The 18443-nt window shown below is 38.5% G+C and overlaps 1 protein-coding gene and 1 long non-coding RNA gene across 2 annotated transcripts in view; both read right to left on the bottom strand.

The window, feature by feature from the left end:
* Nucleotides 1–10205: 10205 nt before the first annotated feature.
* Nucleotides 10206–11503, bottom strand: LOC126911208 (uncharacterized). Its single transcript, XR_007705725.1, has 2 exons — nucleotides 11256–11503; nucleotides 10206–10491 (listed from the first exon to the last, which is right to left on the bottom strand). It is a non-coding gene; the product is annotated as an uncharacterized LOC126911208 (long non-coding RNA).
* A 152-nt stretch (nucleotides 11504–11655) lies between these two features.
* The window catches only part of LOC118274780 (tetratricopeptide repeat protein 28), a 76876-nt gene continuing 70088 nt past the window's right edge, over nucleotides 11656–18443 (bottom strand). The window contains exons 27-41 of the mRNA XM_050696770.1: nucleotides 18123–18372; nucleotides 17832–17959; nucleotides 17211–17447; nucleotides 16819–16985; nucleotides 16503–16610; nucleotides 16301–16382; nucleotides 16114–16211; nucleotides 15752–15978; nucleotides 15052–15216; nucleotides 14630–14785; nucleotides 14397–14500; nucleotides 14093–14243; nucleotides 13563–13714; nucleotides 13324–13449; nucleotides 11656–13189 (exon numbers count right to left, since the gene is read on the bottom strand). Coding sequence (XP_050552727.1) covers nucleotides 12009–13189; nucleotides 13324–13449; nucleotides 13563–13714; nucleotides 14093–14243; nucleotides 14397–14500; nucleotides 14630–14785; nucleotides 15052–15216; nucleotides 15752–15978; nucleotides 16114–16211; nucleotides 16301–16382; nucleotides 16503–16610; nucleotides 16819–16985; nucleotides 17211–17447; nucleotides 17832–17959; nucleotides 18123–18372 — 3332 coding nt within the window. The 3' untranslated portion in view covers nucleotides 11656–12008. The remainder of the gene's footprint in view (nucleotides 13190–13323; nucleotides 13450–13562; nucleotides 13715–14092; nucleotides 14244–14396; nucleotides 14501–14629; nucleotides 14786–15051; nucleotides 15217–15751; nucleotides 15979–16113; nucleotides 16212–16300; nucleotides 16383–16502; nucleotides 16611–16818; nucleotides 16986–17210; nucleotides 17448–17831; nucleotides 17960–18122; nucleotides 18373–18443) is intronic.

Genomic DNA, 18443 nt, shown 5'->3' with positions numbered 1-18443 from the left:
ACGTAAGTAGACCTTAAGGCAGAAATGTTTCCGACTATTAAGTTGGATTAAGTAAGTTTTTATGGGACACGCTAAGTAATTGCATGGTGTTAATCTTACAATTATGCAAAACTATAATTAACATGTCACAGACCTTGTCGCGAATCGGTTTTGCCAAAATTAATATTATATTTACTAATTAGCATTCACATATCTACGTACTCGTCGGACACAAACAGAGTAAGAACGGAAGCGATTATTTCTTAAAAATACATTAACCTTATTAGATATCGAAAACATTAAATTGGTACTTAGCGATTAGACACGCCTAAGTAAATAGTCTCGGTTACATACTCGCATAGATGCAAATTTATTCTTAAGGTCAATTTTGATTGGTCACAATGGACATTTGTGGACCACTTGTACATTAAATACAGGTTCTAATACCAAGGAGTTCCGTCAAATTATAGGGGACGGGTCACTTCTATAAACATTACATGATTTATGATCGCTCTCGTGTAAGTGTTGAAATGAAGATTTATGCGTAACGACAGCAGTTGATTGAGATAGTTCTCTACTTTGATTACTTAATGCTCAATGATAATTAATTTCATATTAATTCTGAATTGATATCTGGTTCTTGATATGAGAGATCAATTTAATAATTTTATCTGGTATCTTTTTAAAAAAGGAGCAACTACTCCGAGATTTTTGTTGTAAAATTACCTGAAGCAGTAAATACTTGTGCAAATATCACGATCCATATTTGGAGATCAATGAGAATGAATTCAAGTTCATAAAACTGAGTTTAAAAAGTGGAGCAAGTTTAATATGTACATAGTTATCGTGTCTAAGGGTACTTGTCCACCTTGTGCGGTGGGACGAGCAGAAAGGCGACACTGAGTGTGTACCGAGCTTTTAATTAAACTACATAAATCAATAAGGTAAGTAATTGTTTTAATAGAAGCTAGGTCTGTAATCTAGCTGTTTCTCGCGACTTCGTCTGTGTAGAATAATGATTTCTGACAGAATTTAGATATATTATTTTTCTAAAATAGAAGTCGCCTAAGTTAGTTCTTAGTACAGCTACTTGCCAATAAAGGTCCCGTCAAAATCCGTCTGCCGTTTCAGAGATTAGCCAGAACAAACAGACAGACAGATAAACATTATAATAATATTATTGTAGTGGTGTATCTACGTAATCGTACTTAAAGTATCTACAAAAACTATAGCAATTCCGTCGTGACTGCATTGGTAAGGAAGCCATGTTTATTTTCATTTCAAAGGAATGTTAATTGTACTTATTTATTATTAGCTCATTCTTATCAAAGTCGTGCATTTTTTGTGTGCCCTGTACTTATTGCTTCGGATTAATATAATGATATGCATACCATGACGTCAGCCATGATTTATTGCTCAAACTAAATATTTATTGAAAACTCATTCTGTTGCGGAAAAACTAAATTTATATTTAGTAATTTATTATAATTAGTACCCTGATTTCCTGCAATCGTAAATTTATTTTAGTTCCTATCGATAAATCATTACTGTTTCGATAAGATTCTGACATTAGTTTGTACTTCGGTCTGACCGCGACTAGGAAACTTCCTATACCTATAAACTTATCAAAAGTTTTTTATAGCACTTTATTTGGCATTTGTATTAGTGGTTACTCATAATCCAGAATATACTATTTTGTACTAAAACTACTTACAAACTACTACGTATTTTGCATTCTACAATACTATACTTACTTTGTTTGTTTGATATTTGAGAAAACTATAGAAATTTAATACACACACACACAACGTCACGCCTTTTATCTTCGAAGGTGTAGGCAGAGGTGTGTTACGGCACGTAGGTAATGCCGCTATACAATGTACACCCATTTTTTACCATTTGTGTTTATAAGTCCCATGTGGGGGGCCTATTGCCATATCCCGGACACAAATCCAAGCTCTTTGAAAATTCGAAAAAAGCCCAGTAATACTTTGCCCGACCTGGGAATCGAACCCGAGACCCCTTGTTCGACAGTCGCACTTGCGACCACTCGACCAACGAGGCAGTCAAAAGAAATTTAATAATTAAACTAAATTAAATCTATACAGGGTGTAAGCGGAACGCTCCCAAACGTCGCAAACAGGTGATGGTAAAAAACGTGTATTATTTAAAAAAAAGAAAGAATTCAATGTTTATTTTACGTAATAATAGTTGTAATCTAATGCTTAATTTTAATATAGCATGAATAATACAAACACAAAAACGATTAAAATTATAAAAACATAAACAATTTGTGGCGTATTTCGGGAGCGTTCCGCTTACACCCTGTATAGGCAGCAGCCAGTTTATCAATAACAAGTCGGTTTAAAACTATAACAAATAGATAAAGTGTAGACAATATAATATGTTCTTTCAATAGACACAGGACCTATTATTAAGTGGCCGCCGAATATCAATAGCCACCTCCATGGTTTCGGAAAAGTAATTTATTTAGTTTAAATGGGTCGCGTGCCGCGTTATCAATCACCGTGCGTAATAAATAGTTCAGTAATTACACAGGGCAGACATAATGACTTATTAAACTAATACGATTACGTCTTGTTGGTTTTCTAATTGTCAGTGCGCAGTGATTTATGAAGACGAGATGTTGCGCTGTCGTACGTCTACGCGTTTAAGACAATTTGGGATAAATACGTGTGTTTAGATACGTGTCTAACGTTGACTACTTATGTATGTAGAAAATTCTGGGTATTTGAATCGTAGATGGTATTATATGATTTTGAATAACATGCTTTTCAATAAAAGTCAATTATTCTTTTCTAGACCTAGGAATAGAACAAGATCCTTGCGTGACAGTCGTGCTTAACGTTAGACCAACGCTGCTAACAGGAATAGTCTTTGAACCAGTTTTCTTAGTATCATTAGGTATTTAATCTGGTGAGGAGAAAAAGTGAAAAGCGGGAGTTTTGAAAAAATCAACAATCGTTATTAATTTTCCTGCTCTAGGAATTAGGTAATCGTCGTTTACTACTTTTTCAATTTTACATTATCCATCAAGTTTCTAAACTTGTGGTCGCCATAGTTCCATACGACAGGCAGGGCGGTCCCAAAAGCGTTTGGTTACGTACACGTCGACCTACCGAAGGTTAGTCTCGTAGTATATTGTATTGACCACTTACTGGTGTAACGGAAGATATATGACCAGCACATATCTAACTAAAAAATAATGGCGCCTTAGATTGGACGAGGTCGCATTTTTAATTAAACCATTATGTTCAATTATTTTGTGCTACTTGCGCCCCACGGCGTTACACAAACTGACAACGACTTATAAGTCCGATCGAATGATTTCAATAAACAAGATAACATTCAGGCGCCCAAAATTATAGGGTCGTAATTATTTTATATTTTAATTATAATACCTTTAAGCCTTTAAGGCATTTTTATTGACGGAAATTAAGGTGGCAATAAAATGGGCCCTGCAGCAATGGTTTATTGAATAAAATAATACGTAGGGATGCTGTATTGATTCGCTCTCATTTCGTGCGTATATCCTCATTGTAATTGCGTGATGTTGATACTTATAACGTCATTCTTTTCCAGGTAAGAGCATTGCCACAGATACATTGTTGGTATATTTCGTTATTACATTGTAATTTCATTATAAGTTTTTTCTGCGAATTAATTCTCAGGCCGAGATTTCAATGATCCGCAGGCGCCTGAAAACGGTAGATACACAAACACGCAACTCATTCACTGCAACTATTCCTCTATCCCAAGTTCTCAAGAAACCTTAAAGTAATTGACAAAATAAACCCCTGCAATAATAATAACGCCCGATGCGAATACTTCTTTTACCTCTACATACCGTATTTTTTACTTTTTGCCAAGTAAATGCGTGATTGAAGGTGACGCTGATATAAATACCCAAGATAGTTGTGCTCACTTTATCAACCATCAAAAAAGGACTTAAATATCCGAGGCTTATTGTCAAAATTATATTATTTACGTTTTATAACCAGCATCCGGGCCGACACAAGGTTTCGAGAGTAATTTACTTAAAGAGATTCATCGCATGCGACCATTTATAAATTTCTTAATAAATGTAATTTAAAACAATATAACATGGCATTACCGTCGCTCGTGGGCCGCGAGTGATATTTTACCGTTTAATAAATAATGCGGATGATTTGCACGTACGTCGTACGTATGACTCGATAATTTTATGCTCCGTACATGGGGAAGCTTGAAGCTTGCCATTTGTTCTGTAATGTGGGTCACTCATCCTGCAAGCAATCAGCACTGTCACAAGGGTCCACTTATTGTTGTGCACTCGGCAAGAACAAATATTTTTATTAAACGTTGCCCCACACTAGGATTTTCTCTTGTGTCGTGGGTGCGTTTACAGACATACAATTTCACATGCACATGACACCCAGACCCGAAACAACAATTTGTGGATCAGACAAAGAGTTGCTCCATGCGGGAATCGCACCCGCCATGTTGCGCGGCAGCCAGTTGCCCAGCCATCGCGCCAACCGTGCAGTCAGTAAATTGAAATCGATGGGTCATTTAGAAAGAATTGAACTGAAGGTTTAGCCCACAAATATGGAGACAATATTGACCTGATCATAATACGTGAGGTCAAAATATAAGTAGATGGTTATGTCAATGAGGATGCTGGACGAATCACTGACTGCCTATGTATTTCTTTAACCATTCTTGACCAAGTATACCGAAGAGAGTTTAATAGTTATCAGTAAGAGCTATTTCATTTGTTTAGGAGTACAGAAAAATGTATAACGACTGGTCTACCCAACAATGTGGTACTTATTTATTTCACGAGAACATTTAGAACCGATTTTTTTTCTTTTCGTCCTTTACAAGACATTACAGGCAATATTCTATCTAACTTGAGTTTATCCAAATGTCACGATACATTAAGATCAAAATCTTGACGGCCTAGACAAAAACCACATATGTCCATAATATACCTAACCACATAATACCTATATGTTAATATTAAACATTTCGAAATGTGAGTAGGCAAGTAAAAGGCCTGAGTCAAGTTCAGAAACAAATACCTAGCGTGTTAGAGAGATCCACAATAACCTCGGGAAATTGATTATTCTAACTATTTTGAGATTGTTATTCATGTCGATTCTCACATTAAAATGGGATAGAGAGAGATACAAGAGAGATCTCTGGAGATAGAGATAATAAATACGAGAATGATGCAGCAGGACAAAGCAATTTCTTCATAAAACCAAAATAAAATTCACATAGGTACAAGTTGCACGACTCAGTGCGAGTCCGTCACATATTTCCATCAAGATAAGATCGATTCTCGTAAGTGATCGCGTTAATATCTCTTAATACGTGTTTAATCTAAGTTTATGATCTCCCTCGATCGAAGGTGAGGTAGTAAGGTGAGTAAGCCTTCGATTTACGTCATTCTCTGAACATTTCACGGGAACTTTAAGCTCCGAACTACTTTTGTTCAAGTTAAAGGTTATTGTTGGCCGGTGGCGCACTTGGCGCGGTAATTGATATTGTTTAAATGGTTTAATGACATCATCAGAATTAATTCTCAGAAAAAATAGAGGAGTTTAATTAACATACTTTGTGTAAAAGTAAAACTGAAAGAAATGACTGCGTACTGATATAGGCGAAGCTGTAGGCAGCCAATATACCTGACCTATGTACTACCACTAAGTAGTAAATTATAAAAAAAATATCATGAACAGTTGTTATGTATCGCTACCTAACTAGGAAATACATGAGACAATTTGAATACAATGGTTATAAAGACAATAATCGTGTCGAATGTAACTATTTGGAAGTTAGCCGGGTTGCACACTGGCGGAAAGTGGGCCGACTTACTTCACATTATAAATGCTAATTATTATTTCACACTGCGAATGGATATAAATATATTTTTATTTAAATTCGTTATAATTGACGCCACTGTCTAAGTTTCCGGTAAAATTGCGAAAGATTTCTTTTAAAAATGTTGGTATGTGGCGTTCAAGGCTGGCCTTTGTCTGGCTATTATAGACATTTCTTTTGTAAAATATTTTAGCGAACATGACTGAGTATAAGTAAAAACATGGCTGATATAGTTAGGCGGTGACAAAATTGACAGAAAGTCTAGTCTGGTGGAATTAAGAGTTCAAGTAGCCGTTAATTCAGAGCAGAGATGGACGTGATTATGAATTCGTTTGAGTAATCACTACATGGTATAAAACAAAGTCGCTTTCTCTGTCCCTATGTCCCTTTGTATGCTCATATCTTCAAATCTACGCAACGGATTTTGATGTGTTTTTATTAATAGATAGAGTGATTTAAGAGCGAGGTTTATATGTATAATACATGCATATAATATATCACCATTGTACCCATGCGAAGCTGGGGCGGGTCGCTAGTAAAGTAAAAAAAAATACTGAGAGGAAAATGTGGCTATTTCACCTCTCAGTTTTATTAAGGAGCACTTCGAAGTTCAAAAGAGTCTTAAAAAAAACAAACAGAATAAATGAGTCAATTGTTTTCAAGCAAGACAACAGCTGCTAGTATCATTGCAAGATCAGTATCAGATCGATGAGAGTGATAAAGTGCTTACAGACATTACTTAACATAATCCTCTACATATTCTATTGTTGACGTATTACAGCGGCTTATGCCACTCACACGCATAACGTATGGTAATCCTATTATTATTATAACCACGAAGTTTTGAGGACGGAAGGATGGATTTTTGAGACAGGAACCACTTGGATGCAGCAGATATGGATGAAGCTCAATTTTAGGAGGAAAATTAGATTAAGTAATAGGTAGATGAATAGTTAGATGATTTGGTGGACCATCGTCATCATACTATTCTGCTTTGATATAATTTCTATACAAGGATGTTATCTATCAAGTCCATTGTATTAGGGGAAAAACATTTTCAGATGAGCAAAATCTGGATGTCGTATAAACATGCGTGCTCTATCTTTCGCCGGATACCAACGTCATTAAGGAAGAAAAGTATGTTAGTCCGTTTTCTGTCCAATGGATCAAACCTTCAAAAATAGACCGCATTAGCAACCATTTGACGAACGAGACAGACAACTAACAGGCATGAAATCCGTCATACAATTAATTTGACGGTTATGCAATTTGAAAACATTTGATTTAATTAAACTTTCAATTTTGCACATAAAGACCATTGTTTAACGAATGAAAGAATGAAATTACAGTCGGAATTCTATACCCTGTCTATAAAGTAGGTATGTATTAAGCTTATATATGCAAGTCTGCGTCTAATTCTGTTCGGTAAGTACTTATTGCATTGTCTGTTTTGGTTTGTTGAGATCACGAGCCTGCTTTGTGTTGCCGAAAGAAACAGTCGTTTGGTTTTGTTTGATAATCGAGCGCGCATTGATTTGGTCAATGAAACAGTAGATAGCATTGTGCGGGCCGAGCGACCGTGTGGGCGTTCGCTGCACTTAATTGAACACCTGTCTGAGGACATTTGGATAAAAATCTTAAATTATTATTGTTGCTAGGCCGCTATGCTAAATATTTGTATTAATTGAGTTTTGTTAATTTAAGTATTGAATGAAATATAATGATTGAGGATCGTTGTCGACCAAGGAACTTACCGCCTCAATGAGGAATCGATGTTATCTATTTCTATGTAATAAATAAAATAATCCTTGCTAGTTCTAATACTTTAAAGCGTTCTTATATCTTACATGGAAATGGAAATATTTGGAACAAACGAGGCGACTATCTACAATTAGTTATGAGGTAACAAACTACGAATACGCCACTCAGTAGATGTCTCGTAGAGCAATGAGTTTGTTATAACTTCGCCTCGGGTAGATAGCGGGGCTATTAATTAAAAGTAAATCAGCAACTCTTTAATTGTTCAAACATATACTTACCTGTTTATATCAAAGCCGGACATTAAACAGCTGCATGATACTGGTTGTAATCGACTATTATAAACCTTATCACTTTTGACATATAGTTGAATATTGCTCAGCCGTGTATGCTGTCGAAGGTATAGGTAACAATTGTACCAAATATAAAAAGTCGAAGAAAAAAAAACTACAAGTATAAAAGTACCCCATACGTAATCATAATAAAATGCGCTTGCGCCACTCAGGGCCGTGTCAAGGTCGAACGCGTAACTTGAATTTTTTCGAATTCGTTTCTCCATTTGCGTGCGGTTGGCACTATTCTTTTATTTTCCGGTTCCGGTTGTTACACTCACTAACTAGTAGTTCCTAAGGATATCTAAATGCTAATTGGTACCGCAATATAGACTATCGGCATTCTGAAGTGTTATTTATGATACTCGTTTAAACTTAGTACTTAGTAGGAGAGAAGTAAACTTCTATTGCAGCGTGTACTTGCAGAGCACTCGGTGGAAAGTAGTTTTCCTGACCTCATATTTTAGATGACGACAGATATAAGGCAGTGTTTCATCAGCCCGTTGTATCTTGACCTACCTAGTTACTTACTTATGTATATCGTTCCTGTCTTGCATACTTGTCTTGCGTACGCGACTACTTCCGCGTGGTTACAAACCTCTACTATTTTTCTTCTGAATTTAGAAAACCAACCTTCAACCACTTATGCCAGATGTATACCTATAACGTTGAACGTATCGGTTGGAAACCCTCGTGGAAATGTTTCTTTACCTGGGGAACATAAAGGGGATTGTCAGACCCATCTCACAACTGCACGGGAGGATACTGAATTTCTGTCCTGCTTCACAATCATTACACAGCCTTTCTGTAATATTCCTGTAAAGCATATTATATATCCACAAGGTGGCTGCATGCTAGTGGTTGAATGCGTAGAGCTGAAGATCGAGCTCAGTGGTGTGCCGTTGGAGAGGCCTATGTCCAGCAGTGGACGAGAACAGGCTGAAATGATGATGATGATATTACACGTATCAGTCACATAGTTTCCTTTGATAAAAAAATCAACTTGAACTATATAAGTACTTGAACATTTCAATTACATTCAGTGCCAACTAATTAGGAACTGTACTGCCTCATTGGCCGTAATGGACAAAGTCTGGCACTAAGTTCTTTAACTTTGATTGATTTAACATTCTAAACAGGTAATTAATAGGTATTTTATAATGACTGTATCACGACCTGCGACTAGTCCGGTTGAGAAAAGTGCGTGGTTGACTAATTGTGCTTAAATAACTTTGTAGCAGTAATGACTCTGATAAGCGGATTGAATAAATTTTTCATATTGCTAATTTGTAATATCTATCTAGCGATATTCTTTTTCACACATAATTTGATAGAAAATCCGAATATCGCAATCCGAAAATCATAATACCGAAAAATGTCGCTTCGTCGATATTATCTCTTAGAGGTATATCAGTTACACAATCAATCCACCAAACGCTGTTGAGATTGTCGCTACGCCTATAGTGGCTACAGGCTCTGGTAATGGCTAGAAACTAGTCGAGTATCCCCGAACAGTTAACATGAATAAACTTTACGCATTTTTAACCGATGCTATGGTATCTGACGCTATCATCGTTTATACTAACTATGTAAAAATAATTATAAACAAAAATTCCAAAAGTGTAAAAGCCCGTAACGAATGTTTGTAAGAATTAGTTGTGCAGTTACCGCGGTAATGAATGTGCGGTTGGTTCACCGACATTCCGTCATTAAGACATTGTGTTTATGTATGGATTCATTTGCATAGTGAGACAGTTTGTGTGCTAGCCCTGTTAATTACCACGCTGAATATCGAACTAATATCTGTTTACTAAGTTACAAGTACTGCGCCCTGTGATTGTGGGTGCGGGCTTATTGTCAGCTCCGATATTACTCCTACATTAAGGTAAACGCAGGTATTAACGACCCCCCTAAGACAATTTTAAAATCAACCATATTTTTTAGTACACTGGTTCCTCTAAAGACTAATAGTTTAATTTTATATGCTAGTGTTATGTATAAAATATGTATTTACTGAATCAAATAGATTTAAATAGAGGATTATCTTGTAAAAAATAATTTATAATGTGACTTAGTCGATTGTTGCTATTACCGACCCATAAAAACGGCTGTGAAGCTATTAACGATTTTTATGCAGCTATTCCCGATCGTGTATGATAGGAGGCCTTTTTCCAGTAATGGCATGTATAGAAGCTAGTGATGATGATTACCGTCTTAATAAAATACAACAAAATAAAAATGCAAATACTTATTCGTATTTTTTTATTGTCGTTCTTTTTAATAAAACAAATTGGTACTTCTTAGTAACGAACTTATGAGCTAAATAATTATAAACTTTAAAATGTGTTGTGACTCTGCAAGCTCTCATGCAGAGTCTGACTCTAACAGACGTACGGTAGTTTCTGTTTCAAAAGAATCTCTATCATTAATTAAAGTAGGTACTATTAGAATGTTCATGCCCTTTTGTAGATTCATTTTCTAACTCACTGTTACAAAGCACGCGACACTTTGCTGCTTTTGTGGCTCCATACTTCTGGAAAAAAATATAATTGTATGTTTTATGTTGCTTTAGCCTAGAAGTAGCATTGATTAATAGGTACCTATTATGTTATAAAAGTAGGTGAGAAATTAATTAATCTATATACGATCGGTAATAGCATCTTATAGTTGGTATTGCCGACCCTTATGGATCGGTAATAAAGTATGTAATTTATGTTTATATAAATTGTATTACCGACTCATAAAAAAATGGTTATTTAAATTCAATGGACCTTCGGAGTAAAAACTAGATTATAGTCGATTAATGTAACAAAAAATATGAACAAATGCACACTGTTTTAAACACAAAAACAATAATTTTGTACTGTAACTATTCAATATCAATCCTCGAAAAATATCATAACTTTGGTTAAATTGACAACGCTAAAAGGTAAAAACTAGACAAAAAAGTTTAGTCGCTAATAGATTTTTATAAAGACTGATAGCTTAGATTTAAACTGGTTCTTAAAAATACTTGTGTTAGTGTGATAAAATAACATAAAAGAAAAATAAAATGAAAAGTTACGTTGTTGCCATTGCCGACTTATGGGTCGTTGATAGCTGCTACGACTAAAACTGATGAAGCTAACACCGCCCCGTTTTAATTTAAAGTTTTATCGTTTTAAATTACTTTTTATTAATAAAATGTCGTAAGAAATCAAAAGTTGACACTTAAATGAATACATTTAGTAATATAAGATAAAGTATAGACGTCATTTGTTTGTATAAATGTCTTAAATAGAAAAGTCACGTACTTACTTGAAGGAACAAGGGAACAGTACGCCATGTCCTGCGTCCACGCTGCCCCGTAGTAAATGACGTATTTTATCTATTTTCTGCACAGCTACTCACAGTAACGTAAAAGTATACGATGCTCAAGGAATAAACGCGTGTGTAACTTTGCCTACCTATGCTAGAATAGTTCTGGAAACGTAAAGATTTCGAAAAACTTTTATAGGTCGGTAATAACTGCAGATTTTCGATGGGTCGTTAATAGCTGCGTTTACCTTAGTAGTTGTAGATTTGGTTTGATAGTCGGAATTATTGTCAGGTGTTTGATTGAGGAGTTTTTGGGTGTCATGCAATTTATTCACTTCTTACTGTCGAAGATTAATGTTAATAAAAGGACAGGGAAATTATTTAAGTACTAAAGATGGAGTTTCAATTTGTATGACTACGTTTATTTCTTTATGTTCACTTTTTACAAAATTCTTAAAACTAATCTTTAAACAATGGCAAGTAATTGTTGAGTTACAGAACTTAAAGCGTTGCGCCTAACCTAGCTAAAGATTTACAATTTCAGTATTTTAAGTAAAATATTACAAATATAAAAAGTAATAAATAACAACATATTTATAAATAACGATATCGTATAGAATAAGCATTAATATTGACAGTTGGACGAATTAAAGCACTACATTATATTTAGTCACATCATAGCCTTGCAAGCTCACAATACAAATAAATTAACATTCAGAAATATCCTAAATTGTATAAATGTACAAGTTTTAATCATTTATTCGGTGGAAAGTCTAGCGTGGTGTACGTAGGGCGAGTGCGGGGCACGGGCGGCCGGCGGGGGCGGGGGTGAGTCTTCCCCCCCTCCGCCGTCGAACTAATGGACGCTTCCCCTTCTTCAGGCAGGTAGGGCGCCCTGGGACTGAGTACTAAGGCCTTGTACGACGAGTGAGAGTCCGCTATACTACGACCATCTCCCTCGTCTCTCCTCGACATCTCCGAGAATGGAGACACCGATCGTTTCTCAATACCACTCGGTCCCGGAGTCTCTTCCTTCGGTTTCAGCTCATAAGCATTTTCTTCTTTCCTCTTTGGCTCCGCGTCTTTCTTGAACTTCGTCTGTCTTTCTATTATTTCTGCCGTGGTCAGGTCAGACCCTTGCACGTCTGTTTCTAGAGGCGGCGCTGACAGCCACGGCCGGGAGGAGTTGGCACCACACCACCGCTCCTCATTTTCACTTGTATCTCCCAAAAGACCAAGTTTTTCCAAATTCTGTAGTAATAAATTCTCACTAGAGCTGGCTGCTCTCATTTCCGTCTTAGATTCTTCGGCTAAGAGAAGTTCCGCCAACGGTGGAGCTAGACCAAGTCCGATATTCCTCTCGTGATAGACTTCGGAAATGGTTGGAGTTAGTTCACCGCTCATGTGCCTGACTTGAGCCATGGAGTCGCGGCTGCTTGTTCCCATCTTCGGCCGCGGTGTGCGTTTGGACGTGGAAGGTTGAGCTAACGCCTGGTCAGTTTTCTCTTCTTCTGATCTCCTCGGTTGTGCCGAAGCGAGGTCGTAGAACGCGTCGAGGTATCTCGCATGAGAGTGTTCTGGTCTTCTTCGTAAGACTGTGTCGTGACCAGAGCTTTCCCAGTCGGAGTCATCAGATGGTGGTCTCCTTGTGTATAGAGTCCTAATCTTGGTTTGGTGTGCGAGTGCTAGCGACACGTCTCGTGGAGGAGCAGATGTCGGTGCAGGTGGGGCTGCGGGGGGAGAGGGAGTGAAAGCGGCGTCACTCTCCCCTCTGTACCGCGGCGGTGGAGGAGCTGGTGGTGGAGCAGTTCTGCCATCAGGTTCTCCTCGACCGACCTCAGTGGATGAAGTGGATCCACGAACGTACATTGTGAATGCGCCACCACATGATCCAAGCGGCAACGGTGGCGGTGGAACTGATGATACACTTTCCTCTGTGAAAGAAAATTTTATGATGAGCGTGCTGATTCTATTTCAGAAAAACAAGATTAGTGTTGTCCTAATTTATATTTCTTTATCTCTCTCGTGCGCACAATACACAGAGTAGTTTATAGACCAATGCACTTACGTCGATGTTGTCTCGGAGGAGGTTCGCCATCAGAGTGCGGTTCCAAATCACCGTCATCGATCGAGGCCAGTGATTCCACGCTGGAGCTCGATTCCAAACTGAGACTTCGAGGGGCTTCTTGCGTGTCTGTGGAAGATATTTTTTCTTATTAGTTTTTTGTTGCCAAATATAAATAGGTACACACATTTTATTTCAAAAGGATTGAGATTCGTTTTAGGACTTCAAGTTCAATAACTTACCAAACAACGCAAGCAGTGCTTGTAGAACAAACTGTATGTGTCGTCTGTTGGCGGCCTTGCCAGTTCGCAGAGTCACTTCATCCTGGCCAACTTCAGCCAGGTCGAAACCAAGGGATGCTAGAAGCTCATGACAGCCGTTGACACGCCATAACCTAAGGGTAACAAGGAAGATTTCGTTTAGTTTAAAAAATAATGCTACAATTGAATTCTTAAGGACTTTCTTGAAAATAAAGTTGGGAAGCCACAGCTGCTTTTACAAAGGTGGTGATTATTGATCAGGTCTTTGCCATATGGAAATAAGTCTGCGTGGGCACCTTTTTTTTTTAAGGGTGGAAAATCATCCAATGATTTCTCCCGCCTTGGGCGCGGTGAGAGGGTGTTAGACTCTTAGTGACTAAAAACCACCCCGTTCCGATTTCTGCCCTTCGAGCCGGATCTCCGGTAAACCCGCTAGGTAGCCCGCAGCTCCGGATCAGGCATCAGCTCATTAGTGGGCATCTATAGGATGATGATAATGATGAAATACAAACCTGACATTAACAGCGACTTCAATGATGTCTGTATCGGAGTTCTTGACTGAGAACTGTGAGATGACGGAGCGGATCACGCCGATGATGTCGTCCGCCACGTCGCCATTAGAAATCAACTTCGAGAGCGCTTGTAGTGTCGTTGATGTTAGACCTGTTTGGAAATAGGAGAAATTAATGAAAAGTGATAAAGTGAATTAGACGGATAACAAAAATTAGATGCAGTTTCTGATGACTGTTCGCCGTACATTTAGAGCCTGTTAAAAAGATTCAAATGTGGCTATGACAGTAGACTTTTAAAACTTACCTAGCAGAGCTTGTAAACTTGCTGAGCATTGGGTTAGTCTTTCTTCAGGGTCACTTTGAGGGAAGAACACACTTGATGGAATTCCATTAGCTGCTGGCTCAAACCTAAACATAGAAAGAAATAACCATTAAAATCTGCTTTCAATAAAGTTATCTGTTTTTAGTTTAAGTAAAGCTTTTGATAACTCTTCTTTTTCCTGATAAAATTTGAAAATGTTTGATAAAGGTTTTTACCTAAATCCAACGCTCATTAGCAGTTCCCGCCATCCGTTGATGCTGCCAGCTTTGTTCTCTATACTCTTCTGTGTGGTGTACATGGCGTTCTTCTGTCCTCTCACTATCCTCTGTAGGGACTTCTCGACCAGGTGCAAACATACTCGCAGTGCATCCCTGTACGAAACAATTATTTACTTCAATTCTAACATTTTGATGGTTATTTTTTTTTAACACGAGTATTTGCAAGAGATGTAGAAGTTTTACTTTTGGATAGTTTACGAATAAAATTGACAATGTAACGTATTTAGCCTTTAAGTTATGATTAAAATCTTTCCAGTACTAGAAACTGCCTGCCACTACTAGTATTGAGATAGAAATTTTAACTTATGTCCTCTTGACTGTTCTATATATTTTGTTTACGGGTATAATGTTTATCTTACCGGCACTTATCAGGCGCGGCGAGTAGTTCACAGAGCGCTTGTCCCATGAGCGCCACCTTGTTGCTGAGCCGTACGTTGGCCCCCACCAGGACGAGGCCGGCCCAGTGCGCTGGGTGGGCGAAGTGCTTCGTGTGGCGGACTGTCTGCATCGCGTCGCCTAATGCCCTGAGTAAAGAAGGTATTTTATTTTAGGGGAAGTTAAATTAGGTGAACGGACGGTGAATGAACTTACTACAAACTACTATCATCAACAACATTCTTTGACGATGTGTAAAAGTGATTAACAGGGGTTTTTTTTTTTTTCAGTGTGGAAAATCATCCAATGACTTCTCCCGCCTTGGGCGAGGCGAGAGGAGTGTCAGACTCTTACTGACTAAAAACCACCCCGTTCCTACTCCTGCCCGTCGAGCCGGAGCCCCGGTAAACCCGCTAGGTAGTCCGCAGCTCCGGATTAGGCATCAGCCCTACTGGGCCCCATCTGTGGTGGTCTGATGGCTCTTTGAGGCGCGCGCAGAACGCGACGCGCCGCACGCACGGATTAACAGGGGTAGGTTGACACATTACAGAAACAAGCATTTCTTATGGTATAATGTAACTTGATTCGTCTGTTGGAGACATTTTTCAAATTTTAGGACTTTTTCGATAAACAATCTTAAAACTGCCAAAGCTGTTTTCACAAAGCAAATTTTTGGTAACTTACTTGGCGACTCTGCTACCCTGCAGTAGCGCAGAATATAGCGCCCTGTACAGTATTTTAGTAGCAGTATCTTGCGGCGCAGGCCATAGAGCTAGCAGTACGGCGTGGGCCCCGGCCGCCAGTAGCGCGCGACATAGTCGAGATACTCCGTCTCCCGCTAGACGCACGTCTCCGTTCTCCGAGCCCGGGCCTTGTAACGCAGCACTTGATGGCGCGCAGGATATCACCACCTGGTCAAAAGACGTAGATAGTTATAGATTTTCTTCGTTACTACAAATAATTCCAAAATACATTCAAATTGGTAGTGTCTAAATATGAATAAAGTGTCTAAATATGCCTTTGTCAGTTAGAAATAAAAAGCATACCAATCTAGCAGTAATCTTCAGGTTCATAATTTCTGATGCAGTCAGCATGAACTCCGATGCTGGAGGAAGTTCTTCATTGCTTTGAGGCAGTTCGGGATCTGTAGCAAAAATTATGTATGACAATCACTATGGAATTACTTTTTTGCAGATATTTTAACAGTTTTAATGAAAAGAGAGTTATACGTACTTTCTTCTTCATTTTCAGTAGAGGTATCAGCAGCACCGCTGCCTACACTTGTGTTCAACAAACGTTTGGCCTGGGAGTCAACCTGTAATCAACAATTCCATTTCTTAACATTTTTATAAGGGGTTCCTCAAGGCACAATATTGGGACCAACACATATTTTAGGAAGTAATTGGAAATAAAAAGATTATTAAAGTTTACTGACCACTTCGCCCGGACTGAGAACGATGGCAGGAGTCTTCCAACAGATGTGTGTGGCGAAGTGAATGCATTCTGCTTGCGTCAGCTGCGATAGAACAGCTTCTTTCGATGCCTGTGGACGAAATATTATATAATGTGTTAATACTTGATTGGTTTTGTTTGAAAACGTAGTATTTCAAAATATTCCGTATAGTGGAAGCTAATTTATTACTATTTGGAAAAAATACTGTAATTTTATACATGATGGTCGATACGATTGCTTTAAAACTGTATAATGCATCCCAGTTGTATTGTTTCTCCTGGTCATTTGTTTATATTACCTGGTAATCAGTGAGCGGTGTGACCCGCAACATGTCGGCGACTAGTTCTGCCTCCTTGAGCTGTGCGTGTTGCGAGCCCCAGCGCGCCGCGCCCACGCGCGGAGCTCCCACTACCAGGCATCTCATACCCGCCTCCTGAGCACTGCCTGCGCCGGCAGTTGCTCCTGCTGAAAAAGGGTTTAAAGGATTGTTTTAATCTTTAACTGACTTTGTTTGTTCTATTGACTTCATCAGACATTAAGAAAAAATTATCTAGGCTTGTTTCTGTAAGTCATCCCAACAACTTAATTTATCTTTGATAATGAACGATGATTCATTTAAGGATCTAAATTTTATGTATGGTCCCTGAGTTTTCCTTAAAACTAGTTTTTCTCAATGTACCAATAACTTACCATGATCATGATGTGGCCTAGCCCTCATGTGTCGATGATGTCTCAGCGGTCGTAACGCCGGGGCGGCCAGGAGTGCGTATCGTTCACACAGTGGTTCCCCATCTCCGGCCACGCTGAGGCCGGGAGTGCCAGGGGTTGGGGCACTGCGTAGCGCTCCCCAAGGACACGCGTATAACGCTCCTTCCACTACTACTATCAGTTCTCTACGACCACCGCAGCCGCGCCGACCGTGGGTAGCTGTGGAAGGAAAGATGATAAATAAGTAATATGTAGGTACCGTACTATACCGTATGTATTGGTATTTAAACATTGCCCCATATTAGGATTTTCTCTGGTGTCGTGTGTTTACAAACATATAATTTTACATGCATATTTCAGACACCCAGACCCGAAATAACAATTTGTAGATCACACAAAGAGTTGCTTCGTGGGAATCGAACTCGCTGCACGTAGCGCGGCAGCCAGTTGCCTAGCCACCGCGCCAACCGTGCCGTCAAAAATTTAGATTGTTTTTTAGAATTTTACATAATTTACTGTATTACTTAGTAGACAGAAAATATTATTTTTAACATTTTGACGAAATTGTTTTATACTACACTTGTGTATGCAGGGCTAACTTACCATGATTATTGTTACAAGACGCAGGTAGCAGATCTTCGAATGGTGCCAGTAGCATCTGATACAGAGCACTGAGGCACGGCGGACCCTGCCAGGATGGTTGCTTCTTACGGGGAACGTGGACGCTGGACCTGATTAGACAGTCATGTTTTCAGAAACTTTCCACAAGAATATAAAATGGAAAACAAATACTAAGAATTTATAACAATGTAAATTGGTAGTTTGGATTAAAGTCAATCAAAACCTCCGGTTAGGCTTTAAAATTATTAAGACTTATTTAGATCAATCTTGTACCTGGTAGATCCTTGTAAGCTGGCTACGGATCCCGCAACAGATCCTCCAACAGAGCCGACACTGAACAGTGAACTTAGAGAGTAGTTGGACGAGTTCAGCAAATGGTTGCGAGTGACCATTCTAGCTAGACCCGTGCTCGGTCTATCGTCAGGATCCCATTGGTCTTCGGCTTCAGCTCGACGCTCAGCATTTGCTTTCAGCCAAGCAGACCACTCGCTGATGTATTGTTCCAATTTGCCGAGACCACTTACTGTAGGGACAGAAAATCATACTTTAATTTCGTTACTATAAGGGTTATTATCGTTTGGTTTAATGGAGTTA

The sequence above is a fragment of the Spodoptera frugiperda genome, chromosome 11 (genome assembly GCF_023101765.2).
Source record: "Spodoptera frugiperda isolate SF20-4 chromosome 11, AGI-APGP_CSIRO_Sfru_2.0, whole genome shotgun sequence".
Lineage (NCBI taxonomy): Eukaryota > Metazoa > Arthropoda > Insecta > Lepidoptera > Noctuidae > Spodoptera > Spodoptera frugiperda.
This window is presented reverse-complemented; position numbering and strand designations above follow the sequence as displayed.